General features: G+C 44.2%; 1 protein-coding gene across 12 annotated transcripts in view; it reads left to right on the plus strand.

The window, feature by feature from the left end:
• The window catches only part of LOC124122540 (arginine-glutamic acid dipeptide repeats protein-like), a 173,778-nt gene that overhangs the window by 148,979 nt on the left and 2,737 nt on the right, over positions 1 to 22,062 (plus strand). For 7 of the 12 annotated variants that reach the window (XM_046485593.2, XM_048394244.1, XM_048394248.1 and 4 more), the window contains 12 exons: positions 3,476 to 3,574; positions 11,020 to 11,225; positions 11,483 to 11,650; positions 11,930 to 12,016; positions 12,758 to 12,847; positions 13,440 to 14,641; positions 15,206 to 15,543; positions 15,990 to 16,110; positions 16,746 to 16,894; positions 17,969 to 18,181; positions 19,888 to 20,199; positions 21,116 to 21,312. In XM_046485593.2, the coding sequence (XP_046341549.2) occupies positions 3,476 to 3,574; positions 11,020 to 11,225; positions 11,483 to 11,650; positions 11,930 to 12,016; positions 12,758 to 12,847; positions 13,440 to 14,641; positions 15,206 to 15,543; positions 15,990 to 16,110; positions 16,746 to 16,894; positions 17,969 to 18,181; positions 19,888 to 20,199; positions 21,116 to 21,312 (3,182 nt within the window). Of the gene's footprint in view, positions 1 to 3,475; positions 3,575 to 11,019; positions 11,226 to 11,482; positions 11,651 to 11,929; positions 12,017 to 12,757; positions 12,848 to 13,439; positions 14,642 to 15,205; positions 15,544 to 15,989; positions 16,111 to 16,745; positions 16,895 to 17,968; positions 18,182 to 19,887; positions 20,200 to 20,260; positions 20,435 to 21,115; positions 21,313 to 22,062 lie in introns of all 12 variants that reach the window. The other 5 variants (XM_048394240.1, XM_048394242.1, XM_048394241.1 and 2 more) reach the window with 5 other exon arrangements.

The following is a 22,062-nucleotide window of genomic DNA, read 5'->3' on the forward strand; positions in this document are numbered from 1 at the left end:
GTGTTTATGAATAACCCCCAACGCATGTTTTCCACCACCTCTGCTCTCAGCATCATCGATCAATCATCTGTACTCTTCACTCGAGTCGCAACCCTGCCACTGAAGTCGGCTTTGTCTTGCCAAGCTTAATAGCAAACACAATCGCTATACCAGCCTCCCATTTGCTGCTTTGTTTGATTTGACACGCTGCATCAGCTTGCAAGGAGTCTTGTGATTGGTTGATTGTTCCGGTTGTGAGAAAGACAAGTTACCAGCGAGTGACACAGCAAGTAAACAGACCCATCTGGTACTGCAGTGCAGGGCCTAGCGGCTTGTTTAGATTCATTTGGCTGGGGCGACATCCCGAACCCATGTGTTTGATGGGCTGCCGCCAGGTAAACACACACAGTTTACCCTCAATGCGCGGGATCCCTATACTAATGTCCTAGAGAAACAAGACTTGACAAGACAAGCAACTCAATCCATGTTACCTTGTTACAGAGAATACCTTCTTGTGAATACGGTGTCTCTTGTCAACAGGCCCTTGTCACATGCAATACACTCTTCTTGCCTTCAGACTCACCATTGGTTAATACCTGGTCGTGGGTGAACTAAACACAGGCAGATCTTGTCTTGACTCCTACAGTTTAATACCTGGTCATAGATGACCTAAACACAGGCAGATCTTGTGTCTAGACTCCTACGGATTAATACCTGGTCGTGGATGAGCTAACACAGGGACTGTGTTTCCAGGCTCCTACATTTTAATACCTGGTCGTGGATGAACTAAATACAGGCTCTTCTTCCCGTGACCTTTGACACTTTCCTCCTTGCAGGTCCCTGTTGTCAGGGCAAGCAGGGCAGAAAGTTGCTATGGAGACCACATGACAAATAATTCTCACTCAAACTCACATCTGTATTTGAAAGCCAAACCAGTAAAATTACTGATGCGGATAATCTATGGTTCTTGTGGTGGTTGATGTGGGAAGCTGGTGTCAGTCCTAGTGGTCTACAACACACTCTCTATATTGTGGACCCTGTGCAGAGTGGTCATGAAGCTAAACCCTAAAACAAACACTCCTTATTGTGGACCCTGTGCACTGTGGTCACATTAATAGAGCTTAATGCCCCCAAACAACCTCTCTGTATTATGACCCTGTGCAGAGAGATCACTCAGAGCTATGCCCTAAAACAAACACTCCTTATTGTGGACCCTGTGCACTGTGGTCACATTAATAGAGCTTAATGCCCCAAAACAACCTCTCTGTATTATGACCCTGTGCAGAGAGATCACTCAGAGCTATGCCCTAAAACAAACACTCCTTATTGTGGACCTTGTGCGCAGTGGTCACAGAGCTTAGTCCTAAAACAAACACTCCTTATTGTGGACCCTGTGCGCAGTGGTCACAGAGCTTAGTCCTAAAACAAACACTCCTTATTGTGGACCCTGTGCACAGTGGTCACGGAGCTGAGCCCTAAACCAAACACTCTATATCATGAACCTGTGCAGAGTGGATTGTGGATCCCGTGGACAGTGATCACTGAACTATGTCCTTTAACAAACACTCTAAAGTGTGGACCCTTGAAAAAGTTGATAGTTTATTATGACTACTTCATAGTGTGGTCGACCAGAAGAACAACTATAAGGTGGGATTCGACCCATGAAGATCCAGGTTAGAATAGGTCTTCAGCAAACCATGCTTGCCGTAAAATGCAACTATGCTTGTCATAAGAGGCGACTTATGGGATCGGGTGGTCAGGCTTGCTGACTTGGTTGATGTATGTCATCATTTCCCAATTGCATGGATCGATGCTCATGATGTCAATCACTGGATTGTCTGGTTCAGATTCAATTATTTACAAACTGCTGTCATATAGCTGGAATATTGCTGAGTGTGGCGTTAAACAACAAACAAACAAAATGATGGGAGTCTGTGTACGTGCAGTGTCAGGACACCAGACACAAAGGAAATACTGCCCAGCAGTGTGCCTGATGTAGCACAGCTCTAGCAGTGTGCCCGATGTAGCACAGCTCCAGCAGTGTGCCCGATGTAGCACAGCTCCAGCAATGTGCCCGATGTAGCACAGCTCCAGCAATGTGCCCGATGTAGCACAGCTCCAGCAGTGTGCCCGATGTAGCACAGCTCTAGCAGTGTGCCCGATGTGACACAGCTCCAGCAGTGTGCCCGATGTAGCACAGCTCTAGCAGTGTGCCTGATGTAGCACAGCTCCAGCAGTGTGCCCGATGTAACACAGCTCCAGCAGTGTGCCCGATGTAGCACAGCTCCAGCAGTGTGCCTGATGTAGCACAGCTCCAGCAGTGTGCCCGATGTAGCACAGCTCTAGCAGTGTGCCCGATGTAGCACAGCTCCAGCAATGTGCCCGATGTAGCTTAGCTCTAGCAGTTTGCCCGATGTAGCACAGCTCTAGCAGTATGCCCGATGTAGCACAGCTCCAGCAGTGTGCCCGATGTAGCACAGCTCTAGCAGTTTGCTCGATGTAGCACAGCTCTAGCAGTGTGCCCGATGTAGCACAGCTCTAGCAGTGTGCCCGATGTAGCACAGCTCCAGCAGTGTGCCTGATATAGCACAGCTCCAGCAGTGTGCCCCATGTAGCTTAGCTCTAGCAGTTTGCCCGATGTAGCACAGCTCCAGCAGTGTGCCCGATGTAGCACAGCTCTAGCAGTTTGCTCGATGTAGCACAGCTCTAGCAGTGTGCCTGATGTAGCACAGCTCTGGTGCATGGTATTCCAATTGAGGGATGTATAGTTGAACCTTATTGTTTGTTTCTCATTTGTTTTTGACATTGAATCAAAATCACATTGGAAAAAAAGAGGCCAGGATTCTGATACATGCTGGGTCTCTGATACATGCTGGGTCTCCGATACATGCTAGGTCTCAGGTACATGTTGGGTCTCAGGTACATGTTGGGTCTCTGGTACATGCTGGGTCTCTGATACATGCTGGGTCTCAGGTACATGCTGGGTCAATGGTACATGTTGGGTCTCAGGTACATGCTGGGTCAATGGTACATGTTGGGTCTCAGGTACATGCTGGGTCTCTGATACATGCAAGGTCTCTGATACATGCTGGGTCTCCGATACATGCTAGGTCTCAGGTACATGTTGGGTCTCAGGTACATGTTGGGTCTCTGGTACATGCTGGGTCTCTGATACATGCTGGGTCTCAGGTACATGCTGGGTCAATGGTACATGTTGGGTCTCAGGTACATGCTGGGTCAATGGTACATGCTGGGTCTCTGGTACAGGCTAGGCCTTTGGTCATGCTGGGTCTCTGGTACATGTTGGGTCTCTGGTACACGTTGGGTCTCTGGTACATGTTGGGTCTCTGGTACATGCTGGGTCAAGGTACATGTTGGGTCTCAGGTACATGCTTGAATATGGCATTAAACAACAAACAAACACTTGTGTAATAACTGTATTATATATCAAAGTTGTTGTGGGTAGATGGTGTGAAATGTTTGTTTATGTTTGCAGTGGACCAAAGCTCAGCCAGTGAGGTGTCTGAGGATTCGGACGACAGTGATGGAGGACGGGACTTGAACACGTATGCCTGCAGAAAATGCTTCACCACAAGTAAGTCCCGTTCCCTTACTGTGGGTGTTGTAGCTGAATGCATACCGTTCCCTTACTGAGGATGTTGTAGCTGAATGCTAACTGTTCCCTTACTGTGTGGTTGTAGCTGAATGCATACCGTTCCCTTACTGTGTGTTTGTAGCTGAATGCATACCGTTCCCTTACTGTGTGTTTGTAGCTGAATACATACTGTTCCCTAACTGTGTGTTTGTAGCTGAATGCATACTGTTCCCTTACTGTGTGGTTGTAGCTGAATGCATACCGTTCCCTTACTGTGTCTTTGTAGCTGAATGCATACTGTTCCCTTACTGTGTGGTTGTAGCTGAATGCATACCGTTCCCTTACTGAGGATGTTGTAGCTGAATGCTAACTGTTCCCTTACTGTGTGGTTGTAGCTGAATACATACCGTTCCCTTACTGTGTGTTTGTAGCTGAATACATACTGTTCCCTTACTGTGGTTGTAGCTGAATGCTAACTGTTCCCTTACTGTGTGGTTGTAGCTGAATACATACTGTTCCCTTACTGTGTGTTTGTAGCTGAATACATACTGTTCCCTTACTGTGTGTTTGTAGCTGAATACATACTGTTCCCTTACTGTGTGTTTGTAGCTGAATACATACTGTTCCCAAACTGTGGTTGTAGCTGAATACATACTGTTCCCTTACTGTGTGTTTGTAGCTGAATGCATACTGTTCCCTAACTGTGGTTGTAGCTGAATGCATACTGTTCCCTAACTGCTGATGTTGTAGCTGAATTCTAACTGTTCCCTTAATGTGGGTGTAGTTGCTAAATGCATACTGTTCCCTAACTGTGGTTGTAGCTGAATGCATACCGTTCCCTAACTGTTTGTAGCTGAATTCATACTGTTCCCTAACTGCTGATGTTGTAGCTGAATGCTAACTGTTCCCTTAATGTGGGTGTAGTTGCTAAATGCATACTGTTCCCTAACTGTGGTTGTAGCTGAATGCTAACTGTTCCCTTAATGTGGGTGTTGTTGCTAACTGTGGTTGTAGCTGAATGCTAACTGTTCCCTTACTGTGTGGTTGTAGCTGAATGCATACTGTTCCCTTACTGTGGTTGTAGCTGAATGCATACCGTTCCCTAACTGTGGTTGTAGCTGAATGCATACCGTTCCCTAACTGTGGTTGTAGCTGAATGCATACTGTTCCCTTACTGTGGTTGTAGCTGAATGCATACCGTTCCCTAACTGTGGTTGTAGCTGAATACATACTGTTCCCTTACTGTGGTTGTAGCTGAATGCATACTGTTCCCTTACTGTGGTTGTAGCTGAATGCATACTGTTCCCTTACTGTGGTTGTAGCTGAATGCATACTGTTCCCTTACTGTGGTTGTAGCTGAATGCATACTGTTCCCTTACTGTGGTTGTAGCTGAATGGATACTGTTCATTTACTGTGGTTGTAGCTGAATGCATATCTGAGCTCCCTGCCAGGAGTCTGGTAGACTGTGCTGTGTTTAAGCAGATCAAACAGCAGTGCTCGTGATAAGGGCCATGTCAGTGTATGCTTGGCAAGAAAAATTACAGATATGAAGGCAATTAAATTAGAAAGCGTACTAATACAGTCATAAATGAGTAAATATGTCCTCTTAACTTTAAGACGTATCTTTCACATTTAAGAAATAATATCGGTCTTCAAAATATTCATCCCCGATCATATAACACAGGCAAGCTAGCAATCTGTATGTTTGGGTATTCCCTCACTGCGTCATGGGAATCCTGAATCTTAGGCCAATCGTTAAGCAGCTATTGTATTTTCTTTTATTTGATTGGTTAATATTCATCGATTATATACTCTCGCCTTTGGTTGTGACCCAGCTATTTGTCTGAACCAGAGTCACAGGCCTTGAGATATAGTGGGAATTGCCAACTAGGATATCAAACAACACTTGCTTTCAAATGCTAGTAATGTCTTCCCTATCCACAGTGCTACAAACAGCCGATCATGGATTTTCTTTTTTGTTTAGCCAAACTGTTGTAAATATATTTGCATCAGGGAGACGATGTTTTCATCAGAAAGTTGAAGTAATTGATGCACTGTGGATCGGCTGTTTACAGCGTCAGGGCAAAAATAACATGTTTACAGGAGAGTCTGAAATTGAAGATCTGATTCCCAGGCCCAAATACCACAGTGTATGCTGCAATATTTTGGGACTTGGTATTTTGTAAAAGACAAAACTAATCTCTTTTTTAATTCAGATAATGTAAATCTATTGTAGGCTGTTTTTCAGCTGACACTGTTCACGGACAAGATATGACTCATGTTTCAAGGAGAAACAGAATTTGTAAAAAGAAATGCTTAATCCGTTAACAAAAACACATAAAAAGAGAACTATTGGATTTGGAAAATGTCTTGAAGTTTCTCAGCGTCTAAATACCTCTTCTGGTGTTGAGCTGTAATGTGACATTTCTTCGGTGTAGCTTTGTTCCATATTAACAACACTTGACGTAGCTAATTGTGGCATAAGCTGGACCAGCTATTGATCACAAAGTGAAAGTACGCGGTTATCTCAATTGATTTAGTTGGACGTGGGTCTTGAGCTTCATGCAGAGTTTATGTAGAGGAAGATTTAGAGATGGGCCGCCAATACTGATGTGAGAGGTTCTCGGCAGCAGGTTATTGTGGGTGCGATGGGATGGGCTTTGTGCAGATTAAACACTCAGTTAGTGATGTCGCTGTCAAGTCAGGAGCTGGCTGTAATAATGCCAGTATTAGCCTGCCAGATTACACAGGGAAGATGGCCGCCATGGCCGGCCAGGTCGCGCTTCCTCATTACTGAGACATGTTCGGTGTCCGCACAGCTTTTATCACTGCCGTGTTTGAAGAGAACACATTGATTTTTCACATGAGCCAAGTGTCTGTGTCCATTATGAGGAAGATGGCTCACGCAGGAAGACATCGATACAAACAGCACCAGTCACTTGGAGGCAGACCGACAGTGGGGAGCTGGTGCTGGTGGGGTCGACGACAGCCAGAACAGGGTGTTCAGGACATGGTGTTCTGTACATGGTGTTCAGGACATGGTGTTCTGTACATGGTGTTCTGTACATGGTGTTCAGTACATGGTGTTCAGGACATGGTGTTCAGGACATGGTGTTCAGTACATGGTGTTCAGCACATGGTGTTCTGTACATGGTGTTCAGGACATGGTGTTCAGGACATGGTGTTCAGGACATGGTGTTCAGGACATGGTGTTCAGTACATGGTGTTCAGCACATGGTGTTCAGCACATGGTGTTCTGTACATGGTGTTCAGGACATGGTGTTCTGTACAAGGTGTTCTGTACAAGGTGTTCTGTACAAGGTGTTCAGCACATGGTGTTCAGTACATGGTGTTCAGTACATGGTGTTCTGGACATGGTGTTCTGTACATGGTGTTCAGGACATGGTGTTGAGGACATGGTGTTCTGTACAAGGTGTTCAGCACATGGTGTTCAATACAGGGTGTTAAGTACAGGATGAATGGGTTGTGGTCAGTTCAGGATGGAGCACGGCCAGTATAGGGTGTTCCGTACAGGGTCATGGTCAGTGTTCAGACAGACTAGCATAAGTCCTTTCAGTTTTGTGTATCCGCAATACAGAGATCTTGTTGACCCCTGTTCAGGGGTTTCAGGAACCTTCATCTGAGAGAGACGGAGCTGATTGGAGCTGCCAGTGTTTTGAGAATATTGAGTTTACCCAGCTTGTGCCTCGAGAACAGGAACTGGAGACAAGGGTGTTAGAGTCTCATCTACAGAGGAAGTACAATGCAGTATCACACACTCCCACAACTGACTGAACATAGGAAGCTTTGTGGCACTTGTCCATCGGTCTCCTCCCCTCAGAACAAGCTGATGTTATTTACACAGAGAATGGGTGGACATGCATCAACCCCAAACCTTTCAAAACAGAGCTTCTACCCTCGGGAATCCTGAGGGCAAAAGCCAGCGTCGGGGGCTGAGAGACCGGACGGCATTGCTTGCCGCTTGTGACAGCGTGAAGGAGGATCTGCTCTCTCAGTCGGCAGTAACAGCCTCTCTGCGTGCTCCCTGACTGATGCACTACGGCTGCATGTGGCTTTGAGGCTGGCTGCTCAGATGGTGGATTACCCAGAGAACCAATAACTAGCAAAAGAAAACATCATAAACTTCACCGCGGATGAATAGCAATGTCTTGCTCTGTTAGCTGCGTGGTAGTGTTACTGCTCTATAACCCATCCCCTTTTTACGTCGGAGTTGCCGGGTTCAGGAGCTGTGAATATTGACTTGCCGCTGACGACCCTAATTTGATTATTTCAGCAAGATGCTTATGCTAGAGGCAGCTGATTGTACAGGGCCATGCCTTGATGGGCTTGTGGCTGCACATGAAAGCAGGGCCAGATTTGTTTTTGAAGACATAGCAAAGTAGTTAGAGACATTAAGTAATGGCGAGTCGGAGCAGGGTTGTGTCAGTGTTGGACATCTGATACTGCCTACATTACAGAGGCCCACTGTGCAGCTGATGGCCATTTTTGGGTATTTAAGCATCCCGTAAGTGTAGACACCTCCATCTCCCTCCCGCTCCCCATGTTCTTCTCCCCTCCACTGGGCACTCATTAACCAGGCAGGTACTTCTGATGTTGGTTGCCATAGTGATTAGGTTTCTCTCAAGATGTGCTTGGTATCAACACATTATGTTGTCTTCAGAGACCAGTAAACAAACAACTACAGATGAATGTCTTATAAACAACACCTAGATCAATTCCATAAACAACTTGACATATCAGGGGAAGAAACGCTAGTTGACTGATCAGGGAAAGAGATGCTAGTTGACTGATCGGGGAAAGAGACGCTAGTTGACTGATCAGGGAAAGAGACGCCAGTTGACTGATCAGGGAAAGAGATGCTAGTTGACTGTTCAGGGCAAGAGTTGCTAGTTGACTGATCGGGGAAAGAGATGCTAGTTGACTGATCAGGGAAAGAGTCGCTAGTTGACTGATTAGGGAAAGAGACGCTAGTTGACTGATCAGGGAAAGAGTCGCTAGTTGACTGATCGGGGAAAGAGACGCTAGTTGACTGATAGGGGAAAGAGACGCTAGTTGACTGATCGGGGAAAGAGACGCTAGTTGACTGATCGGGGAAAGAGACGCTAGTTGACTGATAGGGGAAAGAGACGCTAGTTGACTGATCGGGGAAAGAGACGCTAGTTGACTGATCAGGGAAAGAGTCGCCAGTTGACTGATCAGGGAAAGAGACGCCAGTTGACTGATCAGGGAAAGAGACGCCAGTTGACTGATCAGGGAAAGAGACGCTAGTTGACTGATCAGGGAAAGAGTCGCCAGTTGACTGATCAGGGAAAGAGTCGCCAGTTGACTGATCAGGGAAAGAGTCGCCAGTTGACTGATCAGGGAAAGAGACGCCAGTTGACTGATCAGGGAAAGAGTCGCCAGTTGACTGATCAGGGAAAGAGTCGCCAGTTGACTGATCAGGGAAAGAGTCGCCAGTTGACTGATCAGGGAAAGAGTCGCCAGTTGACTGATCAGGGAAAGAGATGCTAGTTGACTGATAGGGGAAAGAGTCGCTAGTTGACTGATCAGGGAAAGAGACGCCAGTTGACTGATCAGGGAAAGAGATGCTAGTTGACTGATCAGGGAAAGAGTCGCGAGTTGACTGATCAGGGAAAGAGTCGCTAGTTGACTGATCAGGGAAAGAGTCGCTACTTGACTGATCAGGGAAAGAGTCGCTAGTTGAGATATAGGAGAACGTGACGCTAGTTGACGTATCGGGGAAAGAGATACTACTTGACACAAAGCTTCTTACAATAAGGCTTCTTTGTCTGTTGATATATATAGTTAATACATCTGCTAAGTATATTTGGCTGAATGTATAATTCAATTAAAAAACAACGACAGTGGCACAAAAGGAATATACAGACAAGTGAGTCTTTTGTGGGTATAAAATGAATGTCAATAATGGAGAAATTGATTTGTAAATAAAACATGTACGCAAATACGTTTTCCCAAAGGTTGATTCTATGTGTTGTGAATCTGGTTACCGATACCACCACAGATCGACAAGCTTCTCCCTCGGTGTTGTCAGCGGTTGGATTAATCACTCATTAATATTAAACATTAACGAATCTGCAGTTTTATGTTGAATAGTTAATGTTTCTGACATGCTATCAACGTAGGACATGGCAGGGCTATAGTAGTTCCCACAAGGATACCAGTGGGAGGTTCTCCATCCAGCTGTACATCTGTATTGGTCTCAAACATTCTCATAGCCAGGGTACTAATGGTTCCCATGCACTGTCTTATTTCTGTTCCCATGTTGGCCTGTATGCTTATCATGTCTCCAAGAGACATTGCTGCATATTGGCCAAAATTGCAACAATAAAAAAATAATTAAAAAATAGTTTGAATTTATTTTAATTCACCTGAGTGCTGTATTTTGTACTGATTTGAAAAATAAACAGATATAACTACAAAATGTGAAACAAGCAACTGCCGAACTTAATAACATACGGAATAAAAACATACGGAACTATTATTATTACAAACTAACCAAGCTTATTGTTCAGCAAAATCTCTGAAAATCTTGAAATAGAAGCATTGGGATGTTAAAACAAAGCACTTTAGCCAGTTCTGCTACAGGCTTGAGTGACTGAATAACGTTCTGCCTGCATAGGTCAAAGTTGTCTTTTGCTGCTAAGTGTTCTGCTAATTTCAACCATTATCTGTCTGTCTGTCTGTCTGTCTATTTGGTATGTATCAACCCGATGGCATATGAAGTATTTGGTACAAATCAACTATATGGTATATTGACATATTTGGTTTATATCAACTGTATGGCATATTGACATCTTTGGTATATATCAACTATCTGGCATATTGACATATTTGGTATTTATCAACTATCTAGCATATTGACATATTTGCTATATATCAACTATGAGGAATTTTGACATGTTTGGAATATATAAACTATTTAGTGTATGTGAAGAATTTGGTATATATCAACTATTTGGTGTATGTAAACGATATGGCATATTTGAAGTACCGTATTCGACGTAATAAGCGCCCAGGTGGCTCTCAAAATTAGAAATAGGGGGCTCTTATTAAAATATTATTTTGGTGAAAAAAAACAGAGTTGAAAGTTAAATTTCGTGTTCATGTACGACAGATATATTTTTCCAGAATTTAATTGCCCATGATTAAGGTTGCGTATAACACACTAGTGCGTATCATACGCGAATAAATAAGTATTGTGAACATTGATCAATCGGAAGGGGTGCTAATTGGGATTGTTCACTAGCCAATATATTCGCAAATATCCCCGTGGGCGCTTATTAGTGCTTGGCGGTTATTACGTCGAATACGGTATTTAATATATTTCAACTCTCCTGCACAAGTGTAGTGTTTGATATACACTGACTGTCAGCGTCTGATTGTTGTGCATGATCTGCTTCAGCTTCCAAGGACTGGCACCATGCGGGTAAAGACAAAACCCTCCTGTGCACACAGTGCCGCCTCTTCTTCAAGAAGTATGGGGAGGAGCGGCCCATAGATCGGCCCCGCGAACCCCCGGCATTCCTGTTTAAACCGGTACAGGAAGACGCCAACTGTGACAACATTAACGGCAAACACAACATGAGAACAAGGAGAAGCAACAACGCAGTAAGTTCAAGGACATATTAATTAAGGACGATCATCTTGAAGGACGCTTTTTTTTTTAAGGACATTATGGTCCAAAATTTTTTTATATTTCCAGAATCTACTCTGTGTGTAGTGGTCTGCCATGATGTGTTGTGAAGAGTTGTCTCCCTTGCTACTCGAATCCTCTTTTGGAAAAAAAAATTTGGACCCCAATCACTATAAACCCATTTGTTGTTTCTATTCAAATTAGATGTCAATCGTGTCTTGTTTATTTCTAGACGGGAAATAAAGGAAAGAAGAAAGATAGATTGAGTACAAGTAGCCCAGACATTGTTGACAGCCCAGTCAACGGAGCAAGCACCCAGAAAGGTCGCGTTTCTCCAGGAACAGTTAGCACTTGCAGTAGTAGCAGCAGCACAGATAAAGATAGCAAGAGAAAGTCCACCGTAAGTAGCAGCATGGCTAGTGATAGTGAGAGAAAGTCCACCGTCAGTAGCAGCATGGCTAAAGATAGCAAGAGAAAGTTCCAGTTTAATAGCAGCAAAATAGCAAGAGAAAGTTTGCAGTAAGTAGCAAGAGAAAGTTTGCAGTAAGTAGCAGCATGGCTAAGATAGCAAGAGAAAGTTCCTGTTTAAAAGCAGCAAAATAGCAAGAGAAAGTTTGCAGCAAGTAGCAGCGGTAATGCTATGTTCATTGTGTATGAGTGCTCATCTCTACTGTTACAGAACAAGGATCGATTGTTGAGTGGCAGAAAGCGTCTCAATAACTCAGAGACTGAGGACGGGAAACTTTCAAAGAAAAAGAAACCTCAGGTAATTCAGTCACAAACGACGGATCGTTTCGGACAGGATGTCCTTGATCAAACAATATCCATCCAGTTCCTACAAATCTCTAAATACTGGGGACAGGTCCAGTTTTCTAAGGCACCGCAGTTTGCAATGCAGAGTTGCGTCCCTTGTGCATGCCAGGAACCTATGATCATGAGTTTGAATCCCAGTTATGTTCTTGATTTGTCGGCACCTTAACCGGGCTCGTGGGTTTCCCCAAAGACATGCGTCACATCGGGCTTGCCTTAAGCTGGCACATGGTATAACTGGGATACTGTTCAAAGCAGCATTAAACCCAACTCAGCACATGGAAGACATACAGCTCATTGGGCTCTCTTACCAATATAAGCTGAACTAATATAAGCTGAACTAATATAAGCTGAATTATAATCAGAGGCAAAAGTTATTGTGGCATTGAATTTTTCATTGGTAATCTTGTGAATGAATTTTTGGGTTTGAACCAGAGTAAGAGTGTGTTAAAATAGTCAACGAAATGCAACCATACAGTTATTGATTGTTGTCATACCTTGAAACATTTGTCTTTCCGTGTAATAACATTTCATTCGTGGCAGTAAAGTTTAACACTGATTCTGTTTGTTGTTTGTGTGTCAGAATAACATTGCCTTTGAGTATGATATAAGCTGAAAAATATAACTGATGTGACAGCTGAAAGTAGTGCTAAACTCAACTCACTCACTCAGATTGTTATCAAACTTGTTGTTTCAGGAACGGTCCGACTCCGACTCTCTCTCAGACAGCAGCAGTAACGAGGACGACGAGATCGAGGCTGACGCTGACCTTGAAGAGGTCAATCAGGTGGGTTCAAAGAGGCCATGAAGGACATTATGGCCGACTGACGAATGTACACATATCTTCATCTAAGGCGCCGCGATTCGCTGTGCAGAGTTGCATCCCTTGGGCACGCCAGAAACCTATGATTGTGGGTTTGAATCCTGATTCGCCCCAATTATGTTTCTAGGTTTGTCAGAACCATACCCGTGCTTGTGGGTAATGTCCGAGACCTGCATCACTTCGGACTTTCCTCCCACATTAAGCTGACACGCCGTGATACAACTGGAATACTGTTAAAAGCGGCGTTAAACCAAACTCACTCACTCACTCACTGGAAACTAAGGAATAAAATGGCATCAAAAATAATCTGCGTTAAAATTGCTACGTCCATCTGCTAACTCTCCTGGCCCCCTTTCCACAAAGCAAATAAATGCTAAGGTGATTATAACTCACATATTTTAACATTGGCTTTCGATCATTGTAGCGCTAAGATTCCTTTGTGTAATGAGGCCATTTTTATCAGAGTGAAATATGGGGACCTTGAGGAATCCTGGAATTTATGCAACAAAGGTTCTTTTTTGTGGGTATGTTATTTAAAGAATGTTTCTTCTTTCAGGACGATCTGAGTTCGAGTTCACCGCCGTCAACGCCAAGTCCGATCGACAACGAGGAATTCAAACTGCAGAAGGACTGCATCAAACCGGAACCCCAACACCCAGTGCAATCACCTTCCCATCATCCTTTGCTGTTTCCAACAGTTGGCGAGAATCATATGAATCTACCCCAGCGACAGTCCCCTGTTACCGTGGGCCCGGCCCACCCAGTTCCCCTGGTGCCAGTCCTAGAGGGCACCACCAGTCCACTTCCTGTTTTACAGGAGCCAACGTTGAGGCCGGAGCTGCACCCATCAGCACCATCAGTATCGGCAGTTACGGTGCCGGCCCTCCTCCCCACACAACCATCACTCTCCACGCCCCCAACATCACAATCCCTGGCCCCATCACAACCCCTTCGCTCCACGACACAATCACCTACCACCCCAGTATCACAGCCCCATCCATTCCAACCTGTATATGCCACACCCCTACCCCAGTCACAACCACCCCATCCCCCACCCCTACTGCCGTCCCTGCCCAACACAAACCCCACTCCCCCAGTGCCGGGTTTGATTCCCATCAAGCAGGAGCCAAAGTCACCGCCTCGCGCTCGCACATGGGAAGAGACAATAAACAAGGCAGTTGATAACGGAATCGCCAACCCTAATCAAGCAGACGTCAAACCCCCACCATTCAGCATGAGCATAGACTCACGGATAGACTCGCGGATAGACTCACGGATAGACACTCGTGTAGATTCACGAGTTGATTCTCGCATAGATTCTCGCATAGACTCTCGAATAGATCCTCGGATAGATCCTCGAATTGATCCTAGAATAGATCCTCGAATAGACTCTCATATTGACTCTCGAACAGACTCTCGCATTGATCCTGATAGGGTCAGGATGCAAGTCAAGCTCGAAGACAGGGATGTTCCAAGCTTTCTCCCCTCTGTGCCCGCTCCAGTACGGACGTCAACTCCGAACCCCGCTCCAACCTCCATCCCCGTCCATCCCTCTCAACCAACAATTGAGGGTCCTGGTCTCACCCCAAGTGTTGTGATGGAAACAGAACGACCACCATCCAATGCACAGCCAGAGCCTGAAGTTGTGCAAATCGACCAAGATGATGATGAGAGTGACGATGACCGAACCGGGACCTTAAGCCCTGGCCCCGACCCGACACCTTGTAGTAAGGAGGTTCATCGTAGCAAGGCTGCAATGTAAGGATACACTTATTTCTCACTCCCTATGTAACATTTAGTTATTTAAGATCACTTTGAGGACTGTACCAGCTGACGTTTTATCAACCCAAGAAGGTCCAGGTTAGAATACGTCTTCAGGAACCCATGCTTGTCATGCTGTTATGTGCTGTAGGTACAATGAATATTATTTTGCATACCTCGGGACACAGTGTTTTTTTTTGTGAGACCAATCCCAAAATTTGTGCACACTGGATGCACATTTGTGCATTATGTAAAACCCTGGACATTGGACTTTATTCAGGCCCAAATTTTGTAATTTTTATCACATTTTTATAAAGATTAGAGAACTGGACAGGTGATCAGCCCCCATTCAAAACATCTAAATATTTTGGGAATGATGTGAAGGTGTTGGAAAGGTAAGGAGCTAGTCTAAGGGTTTATTGATAAAAGCGTTAGCACCTGTCAGATGAGCCATTATGTTTGATGCCCGTTCTTGGTTCCTCCAACCCCGAGGATGTTGAGACACAGGCAGCGTCCTTCTCAACCACACCATAGGTAAACCAACTATTTCACTTGTTCCAGATTCATCCAGATCCTTAACCGGGGAGCCAACAACTCCTGTTCCCGATGTGACCTCGTCTTCCGGCCCTTCCCCAACTCCAGCCTGGCCAAAAAGCGAGAGGATCGGGAACGAAAGTCCTCTCAGCCAACACAACCAGCACGAGAGGAGAAGCCAGCGGCAGCAGCAATCAAACGCACGGAAACCCCGCCCAGGTCGCACTCTGTCGAGGCTCACGTCTCCAGCTCGCACTCTCAGTCCACGCCGTACGCAGAGAGACACACACCCCGGTCGTCCCTCTACACGGACACGCCCGCTCTCCGGCAGCTCAGCGAGTACGCTCGCCCTCACGCTATGTCCAGTAAGTTGACAAATGATGCAATATTTAACCAAGTCTTTTTAACATTGTACTGACTTCATCAAGACTGGCAACAAGAAATAAAAAGCAGGGTTGGTAATCTGAGAAAGGGTATTGATTCAACATAGGAATGAGGATAAGGCCTACAAGAGAGAGGGCGGCCGAAATGAAATAAAAAATGCTTTTTAAAAAAACAAAACTATTTGATAACTTTTAAAACTATGAGACACTTGTTACAAATCTTTAAATTAACTTATAAATTATTCATATAATAGATTGAGTCGTTTGCTCTTAATTTTTTTTTTAATAAACATGGCTGGAGAAAAATCATGCTGAGGTGTGAGATCGGAAGATCCGAAAAAAATATGGACAGCCTAAAGATAGATTTGTGTGTTATTGTTGATGTGTTTTTCTGGGCGTGTTATACGAGTGTTATTTGCCTGTTACAGGTCAGGATATTCCCCGCTCAGTGCCCTATACTGTCGGTGGGATGGGGATTCCGCAGCAGATGGATCCCATGATGAGCTACAGACTTGCGATGTATCCCCCTGGATCTCGGGAAAGGTTTATGTAAATTATTGTCACTTTGTGTCGTCCAATCTATTTTTAAAGAATTTTAGTTCTTCGATTGTAGTGAATGTGTAGGATTTTACAGATAAGCTAACCATTACGATTTTGTCCTCCCCGCAAATTATGATAATTCCTTAGAATACCCAACCTCTATTACATCATTGCTATAATCCTGCATTTTGGCTGTCACACCTAAAAAATCTTTGCCTTTTCATCAAGACGTTTTCACTGTCAGCTTTCCATCATCAGTTTCATGGATAATAGTCTTTCACAATATCAGGGGCGGTCGGGTAGCCTAGTGGTTAAAGCGTTTGCTCGTCACGCCGAAGACCCGGGTTCGATTCCCGACATGGGTACAATGTGTGAAGCCCATTTCTGGTGTCCCCCGCCGTGATGTTGCTGGAATATTGCTAAAAGCGGCGTAAAACCATCCCACTCACTCACTCTCTGTTTATATGATGTAGTTGTTATATGGGCTGGGAAAATTGTACTTTTGTACTCAAGAAGTTGCTCTTTCATAATACTGTGAGTGCCACTTGAGTGAAGCAACTGTATGGGACACCCAGGGAAACGCCATGGACCTTATAGTTTCCAGCATGTATGATACACGCATGACCTTGACCTTGACCTTTCAGGCTGGAGCTTGAACTCGAGCGCGACAAGCGGGAACGTGATGCCCGGGAACGAGACCTGCGGGAACGAGAATTAAGGGATATGGAGCTACGAGAAAAAATGAAGGCGGAAATGGAAATGAAACCGCCAGGTACGCCGATGTCCAAACTAGGTATGACTGAAACTAAACAGCCGCTGTGGCCACTTGTGTAACTGCACATCTGCACCAGGTTGCCAGGACAACCCTCTCGCAGCCATCTTGTGTTTGTGATTGTATGTGTGATTTTCATGGTTAGGAAGAATTCAAGTTAGAGTTTGAATTTGAACTTAAACATTTTCTGTTTATTTATTTGTATCCCAGTGGAATATAATCCTGGGGATATAGTCGATGCCTCGTAATCATTTCGTTTCCAGAGCACAAATCAAAAAACGTTCTATAATTTTCAACAAAAATTGGGAGACAGATCATTGGCAGACTGCAAATAGATCCTGAAGTGGTGCCTTTTGCCATTTGACTTTGACTCTGTTCATAATGGTGTATTTATCCGGATTATATCTCTAAAACAAATAGGTTCTAGACAATATGGGGCGGTCGGGTAGCCTAGTGGTTAAAGCGTTCGCTCGTCACTCCGAAGACCTGGGTTCGATTCCTGAAATGGGAACAATGTGGGAAGCCCATTTTGCTGGAATATTGCTTAAAGCGGTGTAAAATCAAACTCACTCACTCACTTTCTTGAAACTGCACACACAAAGACCAGGTTATCCAGGAGCCTTTTGCTGTTTAGGGATTTTTAGAATATATATTTTTTCTGTTTCCATGGCAACAATTTTTATTTTGAATTTGTTCAAAGTGACGTGTTTCTAACATAGAAATACAAAGTTCCAATTCCCAATTCCATGGTGTTGTTTTGATAGTTGGTCTTGTATATGGATGGACATATTAGATAGAATTTCTCTCAAGTTAGACTTGAGTAAGTAAGTAACTGTCAGATGATTTGTTCTTTTGAATTTGTTGGGGGCCGGGGGGATTTGTCATCTTCTGATGACTCTTGTTTCTTCAAGTCTTAAACTTCTCTGTACTAATTCACATCCTCTCAATATTATGTGATAATGCAAGGTTTTCTTTCAAAGAAAAAAGTCATAACTCCAGTCTATGGCATATTGTAAATATAGATGTTTAGTGAGCAGGAAAGTACTGTGGTTACTGTAAGCACATGTGTAATGTGTTGTATTTTCGTCTTGCCAGGGTTGGATCGGCTTGTCCCACACGGAGCGAATCCTCTGGATCCTCATTGGTTGGAATTACAGCGTCGCTATGGTTACCCGCCTGGTGCCCCCCTCGTGCCGGCTCACACAGGTAGCTCTAGCAGCAGCACCCCCCACATACCAGGTGTGTATCCGCCCGCCAGCCTTGCTAGTGACTTGATGGCGCGGGAACGAGAGAAGCTGGATAGACTCGGTGAGTGACAGCGCCCTCTACGTTCCCAGGTCCCACCAAACTACCAGCAAACCATGTTGACATTTGATCAGGGTTGTACTGTACGCTACACGTTCACCAATCTGTCAGGGTCAGAGATCGTAGGGCTGTTAAAGTGATGGAGTATGCGAGTTATGATCACCTTAGCAATATGATTGCTTTGTTGAACGGAACTCTGTTCCACAAAATCTTATTAGAACAATGTCTATCGGGTGGGTGTGATGACAATCGTAACACTACGTCATTGCTAGTCTGTCTCAGAGTGTGGGAGTTATGACAATCGTAACTCTACGTCATTGCTAGTCTGTCTCAGAGTGTGGGAGTTATGACAATCGTAGCTCTACATCAATCATAAGTTTGTGTCAGAGTGAGGGACTTACGACAATCGTGGGAAAGTATGTCTTGTAAATCTATGCTAGACTTGTTGCACTGACATCACTTTGTGGAAAAGGGAGAGCAATTTATATATGTCCGCTGATTCAGAAGTTATATTGTATTTGGAATAAATAAATCTCAAATCAAAATCGGCGTGACTTAGTTGGTGGAATTTTGCGGCAATGGCAACCTGCCTCAGTTCCAAAGACCCTCAAATACAAATTTGAGGCAGATTCAATCCTTCAAGTAAGACACCCTATTCTATTGGTGCAGATATTTTCTCATTTTAGAAACAACTGTATTGAAGAACTGACCGTTGTTTAGTTTGTGTGTGATGTGTTAGTGCTTTGGTACATATCCTTCACTATTTCACCTTGGAAACTTAGCTGTCTAAATTCAAACTATTTGACCAAGGAAGAATGAAATTTCTGTATCTTGATTGCTTGTTCCACTCAGTGTAACATGACGTCATTTGGTCCTGTTTCCCTGATCTAAATTTAAATGAGTGGTGAAAACTCAATTTGCTGGTTGTTGGGTGACAAGATTCATTCAGTTCTAGCTTGGCTGCTGAGGCTTCGCGAAGGCTTCGTTCACTCAAATTGTGCTGCCAACAGGACTTCTGGAGTTACCTCCCTTGTTTACACGTTTCACAATTTGACTGTTCCACTTGTGAAAACATGATTTCACTTTTCAGATATTTATTAAAGACCATGTTCAATTTTGACAACAACTTTGTACAAGCTTGCGCCTTGAATTTGAAAGTTTGCATGAGCATTAGACATATATTAAAAAATATGGTCATTATGACTGAAACATGTGTCTTTGTTAAAAATAAGAAATTATGTGTCTGACAATTCAAGTGTCAGGAAGTGTCCAGATGCCTGTTGGCTTGTCACAGACATTGAAACTTGTTTTATTATTCTTAAAGAAGTTGAAGTGAAAAAAGAATTTATGAAATGAATTATGCCATGTTTAATAATGTTTAAGATTAGAACATTGTCATCGATAGATACAAGGAAAGGTTTTCTTGTCTCGTATAATTCATCAAGTGAGTCTAAGAGTAATGAGAATTTCTTTGTCTTTTCTACCCATTTTACAATTGATTGTGTTTGTGTAAATGTAACACTGCCGTCCTGGTAGCTACCTGGAGCTATTCACACATCCCCAGACGTCCCTACTCCGTCACGGCGCCGTGGGAGAACTTACCCTTTCCTTGTATCTGTTGTCCCGCTGAAGCTGTCCCACGGCCGAGAGGCTTGTCACTCATGTTAGACCTCAGTCGTGTTACAATCGACATCCCTAATATTGTGTAGGCTTCCCACCACACGTCTTTGGAGCCCTCAGTCATCGGGAACAGCTACTTCTTCACAGCGAGATTGAGCGTGCGTCGGCAGCGGAGAGACTTCACGCGGAACGTCTGATGTTGGCTTCGGCAGACCCTGTACTGCGGATGCAGATGGGAGTGGCGGCCGCCAACAATGCAGCAATGCACGCCCACACGCACACACATGCACACTCGCACACGCATCTCCATCTTCACCCTGACAACCCGAACGGAACAACGCCCTCTTCCTCCGGTCTCCATCCTCTCATATCTCCGCATTTATACCCGCCTGTAGCTCCAGGTAAGGCCAACAGATGGCGCTGTGCTTCCTAACAGTCCTTTTTTTCAAATTGTCGTTCCAGATATTCTGCAAACTGATCACATGACTGGGCGAATGATTTACCAATTTTACTCCCAACGCCTCACAAACGAACACATCTACATGCAAAGAGTCACTAACGAGTGTTATCTCCGCGCACAGAAAGATAGGGGCAACGCGGGGGTAGACCCAGCACATTTGGTCTATCAGTTTTCTCGTAAGTGTGGCTAGCAGTCTCCTCACCCTCACTGGCCAATCAACAGTCTGCGTTCGTTCGTTTGTATTTCGTCACTAGGCCCTCCCTTCAACGTATCTCCCAGTGTGTTTGGTTGAAACGTTTTAGTTTGTTTTATTTGGTTGCGCCATTGTTTCTGTTCAGGGCCTGTAAGACACATGGGGGTGATATGATAAAACTGCTATGTGATAACACTTGATATTTCCTGGGTGTGGGATCCGGGAACTGGGGTTTATTCGATATTAACCGTGCATGCCGACATTACCACACTCATTTAGCATGAAGCGTCCAGTCTATTTTGATTTATTTTGACTTTCGTTCAAGATTTTCTGTGATGAGGTGACATGGCCTTGAAAAGCTGTGTTCTTTATTATTTCAAATATTTTGATAATATCGACATTAACTTTAAGCTTTCTAATAATCATTAATCACTTTCCCATAAATGTTATGGTAAAATTATTTATTTTCAAATTTCTCATGTTCATTAATTATAATGTAAAGGAAAAAAACCAATTTGTTTTCTATTGTAACTCTATTGTTATACAATAATTATTGTATTATTTGTTTACAATTTGTATGAATTCTGAGTTATCTGCCCTTGTTGTAGGTGCTGACCCCATGTTGGCTGTTACATGAATACTGAGTTATCTGCCCTTGTTGTAGGTGCTGACCCCATGTCGGGGGTGCCGAGTCAGGCGGCAGTGGCGGCGGCAGCAGCAGCGAGTGGTCAGAATCACGGGTTGCAGTCGTTGCAGCATGGGATCTCTCCCCACGGGATCCTCCCTGGCAGCAGGGAACAGGAGCTGCTCCAGCGAGAGCTGTACAGTCGGGCGTACATGGATCCCACGCTGGCACATCAGGTAGGTCCTGTCGCCATCTTATTGCAATGCACAGGTGTAGGCAATGTAGGGGACATGGGATATGACACGTATTGACTTACCACCATCTTATTGCTGGACACACACTCATGTAGGCAGTGTAGGGGATTTGTGATATGACATGTATTGACCTACACCATCTTATTGCTGGACACACACACATGTAGGCAGTGTAGGGGACATTGGATATGACACGTATTGACCTATCACCAACTTATTGCTGGACACACACACATGTAGGCAGTGTAAGGGACATGGGATATGACACGTATTGACCTACCACCATCTTATTGCTGGACACACACATGTAGGCAGTGTAGAGGACATGGAATATGACACGTATTGACCTACACCATCTTATTACTGGACACACACACATGTAGGCAGTGTAGGGGACATGGGATATGACACGTATTGACCTACACCATCTTATTGCTGGACACACACACATGTAGGCAGTGTAGGGGACATGGGATATGACACGTATTGACCTACCACCATAGGGGCTTGTGGCGTGACACACATTTCTAGATCACCCGAACAAAACAGTTATTTCATTAAAATTCTGACTGATGGTTGTATATTTCAGTATCACACACTGACTGACATGTTGTATATTTCAATATCACACACTGACTGACATGTTGCATATTTCAATATCACACAATGACGTATAATGATATGTTGTATATTTAAATATTAAGCACTGACTGTCATGTTGTATATTTCAAA

The sequence above is a fragment of the Haliotis rufescens genome, unplaced genomic scaffold (assembly GCF_023055435.1).
Source record: "Haliotis rufescens isolate VD_foot unplaced genomic scaffold, xgHalRufe1.0.p SCAF_13, whole genome shotgun sequence".
NCBI classification, from domain to species: Eukaryota; Metazoa; Mollusca; class Gastropoda; order Lepetellida; family Haliotidae; genus Haliotis; species Haliotis rufescens.